General features: G+C 45.0%; 1 protein-coding gene across 1 annotated transcript; it reads right to left on the reverse strand.

Moving 5' to 3' along the window:
• Positions 1–6,887: 6,887 nt before the first annotated feature.
• On the reverse strand, positions 6,888–12,801 carry LOC136580319 (U8 snoRNA-decapping enzyme-like). The gene is made up of 3 exons (XM_066580786.1): positions 12,599–12,801; positions 11,923–12,195; positions 6,888–9,375 (listed from the first exon to the last, which is right to left on the reverse strand). The coding sequence occupies exons 1-3, from the start codon at positions 12,764–12,766 to the stop codon at positions 9,193–9,195; spliced, it is 624 nt and encodes a 207-aa protein (XP_066436883.1). The 5' UTR covers positions 12,767–12,801; the 3' UTR covers positions 6,888–9,192.
• Between the last annotated feature and the right edge of the window lie 5,209 nt (positions 12,802–18,010).

The raw sequence follows: 18,010 nt of genomic DNA on the forward strand, positions 1-18,010 counted from the left end.
AGATAGATAGATACGAGATAGATAGATAGATACGAGATAGATACGAGATAGATAGATAGTTAGATAGATATGAGATAGATATGAGAGAGAGAGATAGATAGATAGATATGAGAGAGATGATAGATATGAGATAGATAAATATGAGAGATAGATAGATAGATATGAGATAGATAGATAGATAGATAGATAGATAGATAGATAGATAGATAGATAGATAGATATGAGAGAGATAGATAGATAGATATGAGAGAGAGAGATAGATAGATATGAGATAGATATGAGAGAGATAGATATGAGATAGATAGATAGATAGATAGATAGATATGAGATCGCTAGATAGATAGATAGATGGATATGAGATAGATAGATAGATATGAGATAGATAGATAGATATGAGAGAGATAGATAGATAGATAGATAGATAGATAGATAGATAGATAGATAGATATGAGATAGATATGAGAGAGAGAGATAGATAGATAATGAGAGAGATAGATAGATATGAGAGAGATAGATAGATATGAGATAGATATGAGAGAGATAGATAGATATGAGATAGATAGATAGATATGAGATCGCTAGATAGATAGATAGATGGATATGAGATAGATAGATAGATATGAGAGAGATAGATAGATAGATAGATAGATAGATAGATAGGATAGATAGATAGATAGATAGATATGAGACAGATAGATATATAGATATGAGAGAGATGATAGATATGAGATAGATAAATATGAGAGATAGATATGAGATAGATAGATATGAGATAGATATGAGAGAGATAGATAGATAGATATGAGATCGCTAGATAGATAGATAGATGTGAGATAGATGGATATGAGATAGATAGATAGATAGATAGATAGATAGATAGATAGATATGAGAGAGAGAGCGATAGATAGATAGATATGAGATAGATATGAGAGAGATAGATAGATATGAGATAGATATGAGAGAGATAGATAGATATGAGATAGATATGAGAGAGAGAGATACATAGATATGAGATAGATATGAGAGAGATAGATAGATATGAGATAGATAGATAGATAGATAGATAGATAGATAGATAGATAGATAGATAGATATGAGAGAGATGATAGCTAGATACGAGATAGATAAATATGAGAGATAGATAGATAGATATGAGATAGATATGAGAGAGATAGATAGATAGATAGATAGATATGAGATCGATAGATAGATAGATAGATAGATGTGAGATAGTTTGGACATAGATAGATATGAGAGATAGATATGAGATAGATAGATAGATAGATATAGTTCTATAGATAGATATGAGATAGATAGATAGATAGATAGATAGATAGATATGAGACAGATAGATATGAGATAGATAGATAGATATAGTTCTATAGATAGATATGAGACAGATATGAGATAGATAGATAGATATTTCTCCAGTACAGAGCTCTTCGCCGCTGTGTACTTTTCAGGCCATTTTCCGTTATCTACACTGAATTAGTCCGGACATTTTGCCTTCAGTTTGTGGCTGAAAGAATTGCCTCTTTATAAATAGACGCCCTAGTATCGGCATGCCGGTTCATCTCCCAGCTCTTCGCACCTATGAATATTCACAGTATTACTAACACCCAGAGACAGAACACAGGATGCTTCTATTCACAGGAAGTGCCGCTGCGAGCAATTAAAGGCACAGCAGCCACTCGGGGGAAATCAGCTGTCATGGACAAAGAATTGATGAGAGGATCACTTTAAGAGCGATGAAGGAAATGCCTTTAACAATGTAACATATAGTGAGATGTTCTAAGTGTCATATAAGGAGGTGGATGAAAGGTGTCTCAGGACAAACACGCCATACCTACAACCTCAATGGGGTTTTCCAGTGAATTTTTATTGATGACCCATCCTCAAAATAGGTCGGTAATACTTGATCGGCTGGGGTGCACCCCTGGGGATCCCGGCCAATCAGCTGTTTAGGTTGGGGTGACATTAAAGTCAGTGGGAGCTATGCCTGCACTTACCAACGCCAGTCACTACACTGGGGGCAGTGTGCTTCTGCTCGGTACCACGGCTTGTGGCACTGACACAGTGGACCCCATCTGATCAGCTACTTATGATCTTTTCTGAAAGTAGGTGTTACGTTCGTGTGGGCAACTAAGCACCAGGCCCACATGAACGTGACCCAAAAACCGGGTGGGAACCAGGATGGGGGAACTGACCCTATGCTGCAGGGAAGATGGCATTGCCCTACCTACAAGGAGGGCAATCACCTTGATAGAGGCAGCCCCACGCTGGGACCTAGGCCCTGGCTCTACCAGAATAGGTAGTACACTGAACCAGGACAAGTACAGACAAACCAAACGCACAAACAGTCACACCACAAGCTGTACAGAACAGACAACAAGACACAAGTCACACAGCAAGCTGCACAGGACAGACAACATGACACAAGTCACACAGCAAGCTGCAACACGGAAGGATCAGGACTGCTCACCCTGGACACCAAACAGACACTGACAGGAACTGGGTATATATGCGAGCAAAGACCCAGGGGATTGGTTAGCAGGAGATAACCACACCCAGCCAGATCAATCATTCCACACCTGTGAGGATGTGCTCCTAGAAACCATAGTACTACAGGTCCCAGCAGCACAACCTAACAGTAGGTCATCAATAAAATTCTCTAAAAAGCCCCTTTAACAGCTGCAAAGGGACCGAATTATTATGGGGGCCATTGCCCCTTTTAAAGGGGTTTTCCGTGACATAAAGAAAAGGTTACACGGCCTTAGGCCTCGTTCCCACGAGCGTATATCGGCCCACCGCTTTCACGGTTGGCTGATATACGCTGTGATCTGATGCATTGGATTCCAATGCATCAGACCACATGGCCGTATTCACATGATGTAAAAGCGCCCAGCCAGCCAATATAGCATTGGGCCTTTTTACGTTGGGCCCAAAAGATAGTCGTGGAACTATCTTTTGGGCCGGAATACCTCGGACGCTGGATGGGCTCCTATAGGAGGTGAGAAGAGGTGAGACGGCGAGGGGGAGGGAAGGAGTAGGGCGACGCCATGGGGCCTCGGAGTATATGCGTCTGGCTCTATGCTGTCTGAATGAGCATACAAACATTATATTGGTGCACCCGTTCATGAGCTTCTTCGCCCCAGATCGTAGCTTATATCGGACGACCGTGAAAACGGCAGCCGATATACGCTCATGAGAATGAAGCCTTAAAATAAAGAAAAATGGAAAGCTTGCCTATCCTAGTGGCTCCCGTCCAGCACTACATCCTTGGTGCCCGCTACACAGAACCCGGAAGAAGTAGCATATCAGCAGCCTACCACCAAGGCTGTTAGTCTGTCGCTCCTCTTTTTTATTTTTGTCTTTTCTCTTTGTCACTAATGATCTCAGGGTTGGAAGTTATCCAAAGATTAGCTACATTAAAGGCTACTATATGAGAAACTGTGAAAACCGTATAGGAATTAGTAACAATAGAGAGGTTGGAACAGAGAGAAACCTTTTATTCTCAGACAGCAATAGAAAATTAAGAGTCTGTCAATGAGGGAATTATCAAATTAGGCATCCCCAGTGAGTGCAAAAATAGAGATGTAGTTAGGAGTTTAATGACAGACAGGAAAATAGGTTGCCCTTATCTGCAAAGACAATCGTAAGAGTAAGCAGATAACTAGTGGAACAGAGCTGATATATAGAGAGGGGCTGCTGATGAACCATATGGGGGGGGGGGGGTATTAGAAGATGGTCCTTTATATACAACACTAATCTATTCTGGAATAAACTGAGCGAGGTACACACAGTGGTGTTGTATGATTAGAATCTCGCCTCTCATATCTCCTTACCACCTCATATTGGCTCAGAATATGGAGGAATCAGATAACTGTGGTGTTATAAAATCAGCTGCACTTTACTTATACAGGTTTATTTAGGTCCCCGAAGAGCTTCTTTTCGGAGCGAAACGCGTCAGTCCAAGACCTAACTAGCACTTTGGTAGAAATCCTCTATTTTTTAATAAAACTCCCTTTTGCCTCAGGGAGGTAGAAGATCAATCACTTAATATTTTTCTGATCTCTGATAACCCATAGTGGCATCTAACATAATCGGATACATTTTGTATAGTAGATGAAAATATCAGTCCGCATACAATCCGATGAGACTGCTCACGAGAATAAGTGAGAATTACCTTATATCCTATATTCTTTATTTTTATGTGCTATGTGTGTTCGGGAGTCTCTGTCCCAATTTTAATTATATTATTAAAGATTATGTTTTATGGTCCAAACCAGTGAAAAAACAACAGGACACAAGTCACACCACAAGCTGTACAGAACAGACAACAAGACACAAGTCAAACAGCAAGCTGCACAGGACAGACAACATGACACAAGTCACACAGCAAGCTGTAACACGGAAGAAACAGGACTGCTCACCCTGGACACCAGACAGACACTGACAGGAGCTGGGTATATATGTGAGCAATGACCCGGGGGATTGGCTGGCTAGCAGGAGATCACCACGCCCAGCCAGATCAATCATGCCACACCTGTGGAGCTGTGCTGCTAGAAAACATAGTACTACAGGCCCCAGCAGCACAACCTAACAGTAGGTCATGGGTGCAGAAGGCTCATTGATGCACATGTGGGGTGAAGACTAGTCCATCTGGTCTCATCCTACAGAAGACCTACTGCTGTCTCTGATGGAGAGGTTGCAGAGCACACAGAGCAGCACAGCTTGCTGTATATGGGGCTGCACACTGGTCCATGTGCCCATGCTGACCTCTGCCACCTCTGAAAGAGCCTATAATGAGCATGTGAGTATCAGAACTGGAGCCTGGAGCATTGGAAGAAGCCGCCTGGTCTGATGAATCAGGCTTTCTATTCCATCATGTTCATGGCTGGGTACATGTGCGTCACTTATCTGGGGGAGAGATGACACAAGGATGCAACAGAGATAAGTTGGCGTAGCCGAGTGACGCTGGGCAGTGTTCTGTTCTGGGACCCCGGAGTGCAGCATAAAAACAAGTGACAAGTTTTCCATGGATCCACATTCGAATGGGAAAGTTGAGTAATCTGAGCAACTTCTAATGAGACCCGGTCATTACACTACGGAGGGCCAGGATATCTTACACTGACGACTTTGTGGGGTTTTCTTGTGCAGTGGTGTGGAGAGTAAAAGCATCCAGTGAAGGGGGATGCACTGATGAAAACAACTCGTTGATGAAAGGGGTCAGAGGAGGATGTCAGGAATCATTCTGGTGCTCGGCTAAGTAAATTGCAGCTGGACACAATACTGGTGCCCCAACTAATGAATCTAAACACCCAACCCGTCATTGGGTTATAACACCAGGCGACCAGTGCCAGCGCCTTTACTGTCTACGAGAAAGGCGAGAGTCCAGCGGGCGAAAGAGCACAAAAATTGGAGCATTTGAACAGCAGAAAATCACCTGGTCAGGTGAATCTAGATTTCTGTTGCACTGTGTTGATTGGAGGGTCAGAATTTGGCACAAGCAGCATGAATCAATGACCCTCCCTGTCAGAAGTAAACAGCTTAGGCTTGTGGAGGAGCAGTAATGGCGTGGGGAAGGTTTACTTGGCACGACCTGATATCTGTAGATGGACACTAAGATGAACTGCTTCGGTTCTGAATGCTAAAGGAGATCCAACGTGCTAGTACATGGGGAGCGACCATTCAGTGTACATTGTAGTATTCTACAACATGTATACTGCCATCTACTGGACATAACCCTCATTTACAATGAAGGTCCACGAAATTCGCCCTCAGCCAGGTTGCACATGCAGCAGTTTTCTTTTGCAGTTGTTGTGCAGCCAGATGCTTCATTAAAGTCTATAGTGAAATATAAACTGTATTACATAAAATAGGTTTTGGTTTGTGGTGTTCTGGGGGAGTTTTTAGGATTACTGCTTTTTTGTAATTTTTTTTTTTTTTACGAAAGAATGAAAAAAAAGCACTTGGAAAAAAATTAAAAATAAAGTATGTGAAGATGCCCTTAAAGGGGTTGCCCAGAACATTCGGGGCCATGACTGTTGACCTATCCTCAGGACAGGTCATCAAGAGTTAATCGGCAGGAGTATTTAAAAAAAAAAAAAACATCCCCAGGCTCTCTGTCACCTCTTCTAACAGGCTGTGGGGCCGTGACAGGTTCCCTTTAAGGGTCGCAGGACGACTGCAATCTGTCCCTCCATCCAGACGTTTCCAGGCTTATAAAACGTACTTGGTGGAATTAGGAATAATAGCTGGAATGTAAAGGCGTCAGCTATTCCGAATACATAACATACCGAGGACCCACCAACATGGAGGGCCCCATTACAGCTGACACCCGCAGGCCTTAAATAGCTGCAATCAGACGTGCAGCCGATCGCGGCTATTAACCCTTTAAATGCCACTGTCAATTCTGACAGCGGCATTTAAATCCCCCGCGAGGAGATCACAGGGAGCCGTGGGTGAGTCATGGCAGCCGGGGACCTCCTGAAAGGCCCCAGGGCTGTCATGGCAGAATGCCTATCAAGCCATGCCCGTGGGGTGGCTTGATAGACTGCCTGTCCGATCGCAGTATGATGTAATTCTATGGCATTAGACCTACAACACGCTGATGTGGGCGCTGCGAGTATAGTAAGCCGCTCCCCACTACACTGCTGAGTGGGTAACGCACCATCGCTCTTTCTCAATTCCCCTACCCTCTGGTGAGTGCGGGCTTAGTGCCCTCTGCAGTATTAACAATTAGGTGACAAGTTCCCCTCTATTGGCTCACATCTAAAAATATCTTGGTCTTCCAAGCACATGGTGGCAGTACTTTGAATATGAAACTCTATATGATATACACACAATATCTACTGTAATAGGTTACAAACAGGAGGATCTGCACTACAAAACACAAATAAACTTTAATAGAGAATCATCATTCTTTACAGAAATGCACAACTTCATATAAGGCATCTGATCATAACTACAGATGGGGGAAAATAAAGGTTATATAGGCATTTCTACTAAGAGAGTACATGCTAAGTGAGGGCATTTACAAGATGCCCATAAAGGGTTAACCTAGTGTAGAGATCGCCAAGTTCTAATCGGCATCTGCGCCATTATTTGCGGTCATGGCGCCGGTCTGAAGCTGAAGGACAGGGCTTTCGATTAGGCTGCATGCAGGTGACCAATTTTTCTGCCCGCGTTTAAAGTGGGCCCGTCTGCCGACAAGAACGCTGTAATCAGGGTGATAATGCTTAATGGCTTAAGGAATAACACAGGCTCTATAATTAGTCAGAAGTAACATAATTATCGGGTCCGTGTTAAGGGAAATCAATTCTGCTCCACCAGAGCTCCGGTATAAACGGCTTCACAACTGCATTGCTTAAAATCGCTCTGTCCTTCCTGGTTGCTGCTGATCGGGACATGTGACTGCTGCAGCCAATCACTGGCTATGGAAGGTCAATGCTGTGGTTAGTGATTGGCTGCAGCAGTCACATGTCCTGATCAGCAATCACTGGCTATGGAAGGTCAATGCTGTGGTTAGTGATTGGCTGCAGCAGTCACATGTCCTGATCAGCAATCACTGGCTATGGAAGGTCAATGCTGTGGTTAGTGATTGGCTGCAGCAGTCACATGTCCCGATCAGCAGCAACCAGGAAGGACAGAGCGATTGTGGAGCAATTGGGAAACCCCTTAAAAAAAACAAACAAAAAAAACCACACAAATGAAATAGATTTTGCATAATTGCACGTCCAAGAGTAAAACGAAAAAAAAAAGGGGGCTGTTTCCCCCCCCCCCCTGGAAACAGCACCCTCTTTGTCCAAAGGCTGTGACTGGTATTGCAGCTCCATTCTATTCTAATCAAGGTGCATTCACACTGAGTTTGGTGTATATAAAACATACTCATAGGCCCCATTTACCCAACAGAGCCTCATTAATCTACGTTTTTTTCATTCTCTATCCTCAGAGGCGGGTGGAGTATACCACACGGTTTATGAATTTCTGACATAGGAGACCGAGGGTGACGTATATACTGTATGTCTCGGTCATGCAACACAACATTGGGGAATCCTCTCAATGTAAACCGCAGACACAATTTGGATGCACTCTAAAGGAATGCCCACATGGGGGAGGATTTCCACAGAGTGTCCGCAGCAAGCATTCTGCAGCAGATCCGCAACATTTAGTGTGAGATTAAACCCCTCCTTTGAAGAGGTGGAATCCGCACCGATAATCCAAAAGGTCTGCCCGGAAAATCCATGACAAATCAGCCTGTGGGGACACCCCAAGGGTATGATCAGGCGGCGGAATCTAGCGTGGATTTCACCTCTAAGAATCACGGAAGAAATCCGCAGCTCAGCTGTGAATTTCTGCTGGTGTAGTGCTGTGGATCTGCATGCGGACTTGGCCCTTTTTAATGGCTGAACCCGCATGTGGATTTCCCAACGCAGATATGCCACATGGAATCCGTGTTGAGAGGCGAGATATCACTTTTTTTCCCTCCATGTGGGAGAAGAATTTGGCGCTGTATAGACCCCTATAAGTAATGGGATGCTGGTTTGCCACGGAATCGGTGCAGATTCCCTGTCAAAAATCCACCGTGGGGACATACCCTAAAGCTAGGGCTATACGGCACATGATAGGAGTGGCACAACCAAAGATAGCAGTGTAGCCCTAGGACTTTGCGCTTACACCAACCGAGGTCAATGTGGTCTTGGTGTGAATCACAGGGTGCCACAACCGTGGTTTGCTAAAAAAAATTCCCCGAGGTTGGATTTTCTACAGTAGTCACAAAACCTGCAACTCGTACCGCAACCGCATTGACCTCAGTGTAATTGTGAGGTCAGGGGGCTACTCAGCGATCCTTGGTCATACGACCTCTGTCATGGCCAATCGTCACCATATAGCCCTAGCCTAAATGAGGCTGAATTGCAATTCCAGACAGCCCATGGACAATAACGGTGACGATTCAGAGAAGGAAAAAAAAAAATTATATATATAGCAGCCCTTTTTTTCTAATATTAACCCCCGTGCTGCTGGAGGTCCAATCACTACTGAAAGAAGTATACTTTGTAGGAAGTTTTGGGCGACTCGATCTGCTTTGGCCGACCATAACTCATGGTGATGAAGCTACACACTGAGGGTACACAGGAGGATGTGGATGTCTATACTCCATTTTCGAAGGGTCCCGGACGAGACGGTCACTAGCCGTTCTGACTGGCCCACATGGCATCCTGAATCTGGTCTTCTCGGAGCAGCCGTAAGGAACGCAGCCCGTAAAGAAGTTGGCTCTTTGAGTTTCCAATAAAGTTGTTGGACAGAAAGGCTGGAAGGCCTCCAAATCCGTCCCGTAACGTGTAGAGAGGAACGCGGACCAAACCCATCACCTAGAGGGGAGGCAAACAGAGCTGTTATTAAGCATCACCAAGGGGGCGCGATATCACATCAGTGAGGGTCCACTAACCACTAGGGGTATTTGGGGGCCGCACAGTTCTCAGGATCCGTGGGGTCCCAGCGGTTGGCCGGCCCAGGAATCATACATGTATCACCTACCCTGTGGATGGGGATGATAAATGTTTTGGGTTGGAAAAACCCTTTAAAAAGGCAACTGCCTGGTTATATGAGCACCAGACACTAAGGTTATGAGGTCGTAGGGAGGGACCGCTGAGGTCCGGAGCGTGGAAGGGGTTTTTTTGGAAATATATTTTTCATCTATCCCCGCTCTCTCGCTGTCTGCCCTGGAAGTGACCGCTCAGTCCGTACATCTCTGCATTTAGTACATACACAAGACAACACTGAGGCAGATTTATCGTTGAAGGGGTAATTCACACAGGGGAGAATCTTGTACAAGTTTTGTGAGTTGCGAGTTGTGCGAATATGAAGACATCGCAGGCACTTGCATTCCATGCAATGTTTCCCATTGAAGTCAATGGAAATGCTTGAGATCCTTCGATGCGCGTGAAACACACCTGAGGGTCACAAGTGATGCAGATGTTGTTTATTCAAAAAAGCCTTGCTTTGGTATGAAAAACACATGTTGGTAAGCGTGATATCAGGCGAGTGTGTCTTGGAAATTCTCACCTCTTGAAAGAACTGACTCTGATTGGCTGAGCACCATGACCAGTCAGAGGCAGCGCTCAGCGTTGAATGACAGCTGGGCACCGTGACCAGTCAGAGGCAGCGCTCAGCGTTGAATGACAGCTGGGCACCGTGACCAGTCAGAGGCAGCGCTCAGCGTTGAATGACAGCTGGGCACCGTGAAAAGTCAGAGTGACGGAGTGGTCTGAAGAGATGAATTATATTATTTTATTGGTACTAATTAATGGAATTGGTCGTGGGGGGGGGGGGGGGGTTCAGTACAACTATGAAGATAGCAAATTTATATAGTTTTTTGTTTCACTACTTAAAAAAAAAAAACCCAAAATTACTTTCCATCACCACATTCTGAGACCCATAACTTTATGTTTTTGTCACCTGGACAGTGTGAGCTGTAGTTTATATTAGTACCACTTGGGGTGTGTGTATATATATATATATATATATATACACATATACATCTCTTTTTGATCACTTTTTATTCAGTTTTTTTTTTTTCATTTGGGAGTAAGGATTAAAAAAAAAAAAAAAAAAATCTGCAATTTTGGTTTTCTGTGGTTTTTTTCCCTCTCTCTCATCTTTCTTACGGTGTTCACCTTGCAGATAAATATAGTGATATTTTCATGGTTTAGACTTTTCTGAACATGGTAATACCAAATATGTGTTTTTTTGTTTAAATATATTATTTTAAACTTAATATTTTTTACTGTTTTAATAAAGTGGTTTTTTTTAAACCTTTTTGCACATTTTTATTTAGTCACTACAGGAAACCTGACCTTGTGACCATTATATACCGCAATACTTTGGTATTGCAGTACATAGCAATTTTTTATGTTATCTATGAAGCCATGCTACAGGCAGGACACCTTAGGCATCCATGCATGGCATACCAGGTAGCCTTGCAAGCCCATTGGCAATCTGCAATTGCTTTGCAGGGGGTGCCGGAGAGAGTCCCCCTCCAGGGTATTACATGTGTATTGAATATACAGATGACTCCGATGCATGGAGCGATCACTGGCTTCCAGGACAGACAGCAAGGAAATAGGGAGGCAGGTGACCTCTGTGGCCAGTGCACTATAAGCCCATGAACTTGTGACCCTATGACCTGATGGGTTTCCTTTAAATCATATGATAAAAATGTTGCATACCTTTAAAAAGGGCTTTTCTCACCAATAGAGGGAACAAATCTATATAGTGCAAGTGGACATCAAACAGGGGGGCTGGGACCTCTCTATGAGCCAAGGTCTGCTATCATGAAGTATTTTGCCTGAGCAATGCCGAAATACAGGATTTTTCTGGCTACAAGATGCGGTTTTCTTGGTCCAGAGTCAGGGAGGTCTGGTAGATCCAGAGAGCCCTGACCGCTGCCTTAATGATCCAGCAGTGTGCTGATTGATCATGGGGAGAACTCTGCAGCCATACATACCAGGACTGCACAGTCCTCCCTCTACCTGCCCATTCTGGTTTAACTGTTCACTGTTAACCCTTTACTATACCAGAAAACCAAAGTTAACGACGGCAGCCTCCACTTTGTTAGACCCCCAGAGACATATTAATGAGTATGAAATATTTTTTCCTGTTGTCTAAACATGGGAGCACCCTATAGTCCGAAAACTACGGTACACTGACGCGGCGGCAGCGCTAGGGGTACACAGTCAGCCGTATACGGAGGCACGAAGGCTCCTCTGCTACATAGGTATTCTAAATGGCACATGGTAGGTGGGGCCCTATTAGAGTTCTTCCACTTAGGGCCCCAGGAGCTTCAGGTAACGCCTCCGTCCTGATGTGAAACCTGCTGGTTACAGGATAGAAGCCGACGCCTGTACGCTCCCGCTCACCTCCAGTCCGTGATCTTTGGCGCACGCCCCTGCCTTCTCTATGGCCTCTACTTCCTCCAGCTTCAGCGCCTTGGTGTAGAAGTGCGTGACCCCCTTCTGCGGGAACTCTCGGGCCTGCGAGCTCCTGTAGTCTTTGTCCGTCACTTTCAGAGTGTTGAAAATGTCGCCAAGTTCCTCCACCAGCTCGCGGCTCAAGCCTTCTTCCAGGGAACCGTCTCGAGTATCCACAAAACCACCCGGGAAGCCGAGACGCCCGTCGAAACGCATCATCATCTGCGAAGAAGGAACAGCGGGAGGAAATCAATTCATAGAATGCGGGGATTTAATTAAAAAAAAATAAAAATTGGCATAAAATTGCGCAATTGTTGCATCACGTGACGCCAGTCTTACAGCAGGCATCTTATGGTACCATTCGCTGTCCAGCCTCAAACTTAGGCGCCCTTCACACAATGTGCTACATGCGGCGTATCAAACACCGCGCCAAATGCTCCCATTGGGGCTTCGCAGACTAGCGCTCGAATGCCGCACGCGAATCCTGCCTGCACAAATACGCCCGTGTGAAGGCGGTGAATTCAATGGAAGGGGTGAAATCTGCTGCGGATCTGCGACCAAATCAGCGAGGTGTGAACGCACCAACCGCCATAACCCGCGCTCTCATATACCCCCCGTGTCTCACCAGCACCACAAAGCGGATAGGGACGCGGTCGAAGAGCTTGGCGGTGGTGGGGGCGTACAGCATGACGTGGCAGGCGTGTCTGTAGCCCTCCAGCTGCACGGCCTCCTCGCGGGTCACATTGCGCGGTCGCGGACGGTCCTCGCGGATCTGCTGGCCGGCCTGAGCCATGATAGATACTACATTGTGGGCGAAAGGACCTTTGATGATGTCATGGTCATGTGATCAGTCATGTGTCTGGGAGGAGTTAGGGCCTGTGGAAGGTGCAGCAGAGCCGAGTGTGTGCAGCAGACCTGAGTGCGTGAGACGTTCATCAGCATGGGGAAATGATGAGAGCCGTTACGTGATTAGAATCCAATGTGGTGACCGGAATAATCCCCAGATCACCGACCCGTCTGAAGTGATTAGTGATTATAACATATAATATTACTAGCGTACCCGCCGCGCGTTGCTGCGATCTCAGAAGAAAGCAAATTCAAGGAAACTCGTTATGATAACAGTGAATTTACATTGTGTCATTTTTATTGAAACGTATTCATTTTCATAAGGAAAACATTTCAAAGTGTCGTTTTAATTCTATTTATTCATTCGAGTGCTTGGGGATACACGATATTTTTAGTTATAACAACCAATCACAGCGCAGCTTTCATGTTACCTCACTATAATATATAACAACCAATCACAGCGCAGCTTTCATGTTACCTCACTATAATATATAACAACCAATCACAGCGCAGCTTTCATTTTGCCTCAGCAGTATAAGAAATAGCAACCAATCACAGTGCAGCTTTCATTTTACCTCAGCAGTATAAGAAATAGCAGCCAATCACAGCGTAGCTTTCATGCTACCTCAGCAGTATAAGAAATAGCAGCCAATCACAGCGCAGCTTTCATGTAACCTCAGCAGTATAATATATAGCAACCAATCACAGCACAGCTTTCATGCTGCTTCAGCAGTTTAGAAAGTAACAACCAATCACAGCGCAGCTTTCATGTTACCTCAGCAGTATAAGAAATAGCAACCAATCACAGCGCAGCTTTCATGTTACCTTACTATAATATATAACAACCAATCACAGCGCAGCTTTCATTTTACCTCAGCAGTATAAGAAATAGCAACCAATCACAGCACAGCTTTCATTTTACCTCAGCAGTATAATATATAACAACCAATCACAGCACAGCTTTCATGTTACCTCAGTAGTATAATATATAACAACCAATCACAGCACAGCTTTCATGTTACCTCAGTAGTATAATATATAGCAACCAATCACAGCGCAGCTTTCATTTTACCTCAGTGGTATAAGAAATAACAACCAATCACAGCACAGCTTTCATTTTACCTCAGCGGTATAAGAAATTGCAACCAATCACAGCGCAGCTTTCATTTTACCTCAGCATTCTCAATATCCAGCAATTGTCTTGCGAAACGTTCGGCGGATGCATCATTTTGTAGTTGAACACTCATCCCGTTGCTCGTAATGCCTTTTGCTTTCGTGCTTGAGATGGAAATCAAACGATCTTTGTCTGGGGGGCATAACTGTCGACGACGCTCGTAGGATAGGTGTACTATGCCAGTAATCTTCCCAGGAGTGTGCTCAACAACTTCCCAAAGTCTCATGGCGATCGGATGAATGGTGTAGTAGCGCATAAAGGACAGACAGAAAGACAGACATTTTTATATATATAGATTACGCACAAGAAAAGCATCCCGGCCCCTCTTGTACTCTTTTAGTGAGTTCCCCATCACCACGTCCTCCGGCAAAGAGTTCCCCAGTCTCACTGCTCTTACAGTAAAGAACCCCCTTCTGTGTTGGTAATGAAACCTGCTTTCCTCTAGATGTAGAGGGCGCCCCCTTGTGGCAGTCACAGTCCTGGGTATAAATATATATGATGGGAGAGATCTCTGTATTGTCTCCTGATATATTATATATAGTTATTAGGTCGCTCCTCAGGTGTCTTTTTTCTAAACAAAATAATCCCAAGTTTGATAACCTCTCTGGGTATTGTAGTCCGCCCATTCTGTTTATTACTTTAGTTGCCGCCTTTGTACCCGCTCAAGCTCTGATATGTCCTTCTATAGTACCAATGCCCAAAACTGTCCACAATATTCCATGTGTGGTCTGACCAGTGACTTGTAAGGAGGAAGAACAATGTTCTCGTCATGTGCCCCATGACCTGCTCTGATGCACTCCATGATCCTATCTGCCTTGGCAGCAGCTGCCTGACACTGGTTGCTCCAGTTAGCATCCTCTAGCTTGGATACAAGAGGGTACTAGAGCCTCTATGCAGAGGCGTAACTTGAAGCTCCTGGGCCCTAATGCAAAACCTGTAACAGGGCCCCCAACTATAATGCTTTATTCATAGTACTGGGCTCCCTATATGGAGAAGAGAGGCCTTATGGGCCCCCTAAGGCTCCTGGGCCCGGGTGCAACTGTATCCCCTGCATCCTCTATAGTTACACCCCTGCCTCCATGCCTGCCTGTATCACATCTTGTATCCAAGCTAGAAGTACGGACGGGCATGGAGGCTCTTACAGTACCTTGTTGTACCGCCTCTAGCTTGGATACAAGATGTGATACGGGTGGGCATGGAGGCTCTAGTACCCTGTTGTACCACCTCTAGCTTGGATACAAGATGTGATACGGGTGGGCATGGAGGCTCTAGTACCCTGTTGTACCACCTCTAGATTGGATGTATGATGTGATACAGGTGGACAGGGAGGCTCTAGTAACCTGTTGTACCGCCTCTAGCTTGGATACAAGATGTGATATGGCCAGGCATGGAGGCTCTAGTACCCTGTTGTACCGCCTCTAGCTTGGATACAAGATGTGATATGGCCAGGCATGGAGGCTCTAGTACCCTGTTGTACCACGTCTAGCTTGGATACAAGATGTGATACAGGCTAGTATGGAGGCTCCAGTACCCTGATATTGTAATCACTTAATTATATCAGCGTTACAATCACACAGAAAAATTTACATGTGATTCCGCCAACTTCTAGGGGAGCTTATGGTGCTTACAGGTGACGACTGGTTTCCTTTAAGCTGTTAATGGACACAGTTTTAGGGCGAGCCGGTAGTGCTTGTGTTTTCCTGATAATTGCTGGGCTGCACCCGCACTTTGGCTTAGATGGAATATCCCTTTAAATTGACATAACACATTCCATTGAAAGTATCCAGTTAATGGTTGCTTACTCTGCATATAGCTTAAAGGAAATCTGTCATCAACTTTGTGCACCCCTCACTGAGAGCAGCATAAGGTAGTGCTTGCCACACTATTGCAGTGATATGTCTGCTGTGTGTATCTGTGCAGTAGTTTAGGAGAAACCTGCAATTTGTTAGTAGCAGACAGACACAGAAGTAGTCCTGTATATTCATGAGCTGCAGGATAGCCACACCCACTGCACCCTCCAGCCAATGAGTGGCAGTTCTCTCTTTATGCATACAGTAGTGAATCAGGGGCTGGAGGGCGGGGTGGGTGTAACTAGTCCACAGCTCATGAATACCCAAGACTACTTCCAAGTAGTCCTCTATGCATGTGATGTCACTGACAAAATACAAGCTTCTCCAAAACTACTGCACAGATCCACACAGCAAATAATCACTATAATCAGTGTGACAGGCACTACCTTACAGTCCTCAGAGACGGGTGCAAAAAGATGGTGACAGCCTCTTTAAGTTCTCAGCACCACCTACTTATCAGAATAAGCTGCCATGTGTGAGTGCAGGAGGAATAACACTGTTTCTGGCCATTATATGACTTGTATGTTTCTTTACTGGGTGTACATATCATTCTCCATCCTCACAGGGCAGGTGGTAGAGGCTGCTGTTAGGCTGTGTTCTATAGACTGTACGCAAAGAACTGCAGATCCTGCTCTCTAAATGTATTCAACACACAGACATAAAATCATCATATACAACAGTTTATAGTTTTAGGCTGCCTTCACATTGGTGAGGGCCATATCTGGTCAGGAATGACGGCCTGATATTGCCCTCGCCATCCATGTGAAAACCCCGTGGATGTAAGGCAATTTATGTGAAAACAGCCTTGCATCACTGCAGGGATGAAGAGAATCCCTCGCCGCAGCTGTCACAGCCATGGCAGAGAATCACGTAGATCCCAATGGGGTCGGTGCTGCTGTCGCCGGCCCTATTGAATGCAATGGGGCTGCGATGCAAGATCTCGCAGCTAGATAGAACATGCTGCGATTTGTTTCCCGCATCGCTTCGCAGTGCCATGCAGGAAATCATCGCTAATTCGTTGAAACCCATTCACAAGAATAGGGCTCATATTTGTGCGTCTCGCACTGTACAAGTATTGCGCGATTTTCACACCAGTGTGAAGTCAACCTTAGGCCGCCTGTACAGGGGCAGGGTGGACCCTGCATGCGGGATTTCCGCAGTGCAGTTTGACCAGATGCCTGGCCGACGACCCTAGCATGCCTGTCCGGCACACAACACACAACGCAGTTGCTGATCATCACTCATCCTACTAATAAACCAGCATAACTAATAAAAAGACTAAAAAAACATTGCCGCCTTCCATAAACAGCACCATCTGAAGGAGGTTGAGCAGCAATAGCCTGCATGGCCTAAGTTTGGCGGGGGGTTCCAGGCAGCGCCCGCTGTCAGTGCCAGAATACATCGGGGTTGGAGCTGAAGCCGCTGCTCCGACCCCTGTGTAGTGGCCGGCGCTTGTAATTACAGGCACAGCTCTCATTGATTTCGATGAGGCGCCAGCCTGCAGGTACAAATGCTGGCCACTACATGGGTCGGAGCAGCGGCTTCCGCTCCTGGCATTGCCTGGAAAACCTCTTTAATCCCTCCTGAGGCTTTTTATTTCTTCATTTTTGTTTTTTTCCTCCCCACTTTCAAATAAAAATACTTCTTTCTTCCTTCTTATGTGACACAGCCATCTGACGTTTTTTTCGTTTTTTTTTACAATAATCTTTATTGATTTTTCAATTAAGCATACATACAAGGAAAATGCATTATGAAGAGGTTTCCAGTTTTGATATAAGAGGATAGAACAATCCTTGTATTTTTCAAATAAGGTAATAGTATACAATCGTTATTTTAGAACACAACTGTCAATGCAAATGTCCGGAAAGACAATATGCGTTAGAAATAAAACAATGGCCTGGCCAGGGCCAAATGGTGTTTCGGGGGGTGGGGAAGGGTGATGGGGGGGTATTCCCTCTCTCTCAGGACTGCCGCCCGTAGGGGCAAAGGCACCGTGAGGGCATGTTTAGATTAGCAGGTTCACTCCTGCTGTAGGGAGGGCATAACTTATCCATGGGGTTCATATGCTTAGGAATTTATCATATTTATCTTCTGTTATTGAGGTAAGTTTTTCGTTTATCATATACCAATTCATGCAGCGTTTAACTTCGGAGAAATCTAGTGATGC

This window comes from Eleutherodactylus coqui, chromosome 10, assembly GCF_035609145.1.
Source record: "Eleutherodactylus coqui strain aEleCoq1 chromosome 10, aEleCoq1.hap1, whole genome shotgun sequence".
Lineage (NCBI taxonomy): Eukaryota > Metazoa > Chordata > Amphibia > Anura > Eleutherodactylidae > Eleutherodactylus > Eleutherodactylus coqui.

Coding starts and splice junctions, on each gene's coding strand:
- LOC136580319 (XM_066580786.1), bottom strand. CDS start 12,766: ATGGCTCAGGCCGGCCAGCAGATCCGCGAGGACCGTCCGCGACCGCGC. Junction 12,196..12,598: donor CTATCCGCTTTGTGGTGCTG/GTGAGACACGGG, acceptor CCTTCTTCGCAG/ATGATGATGCGTTTCGACGG. Junction 9,376..11,922: donor CCAAAGATCACGGACTGGAG/GTGAGCGGGAGC, acceptor CCTCCCCTCTAG/GTGATGGGTTTGGTCCGCGT.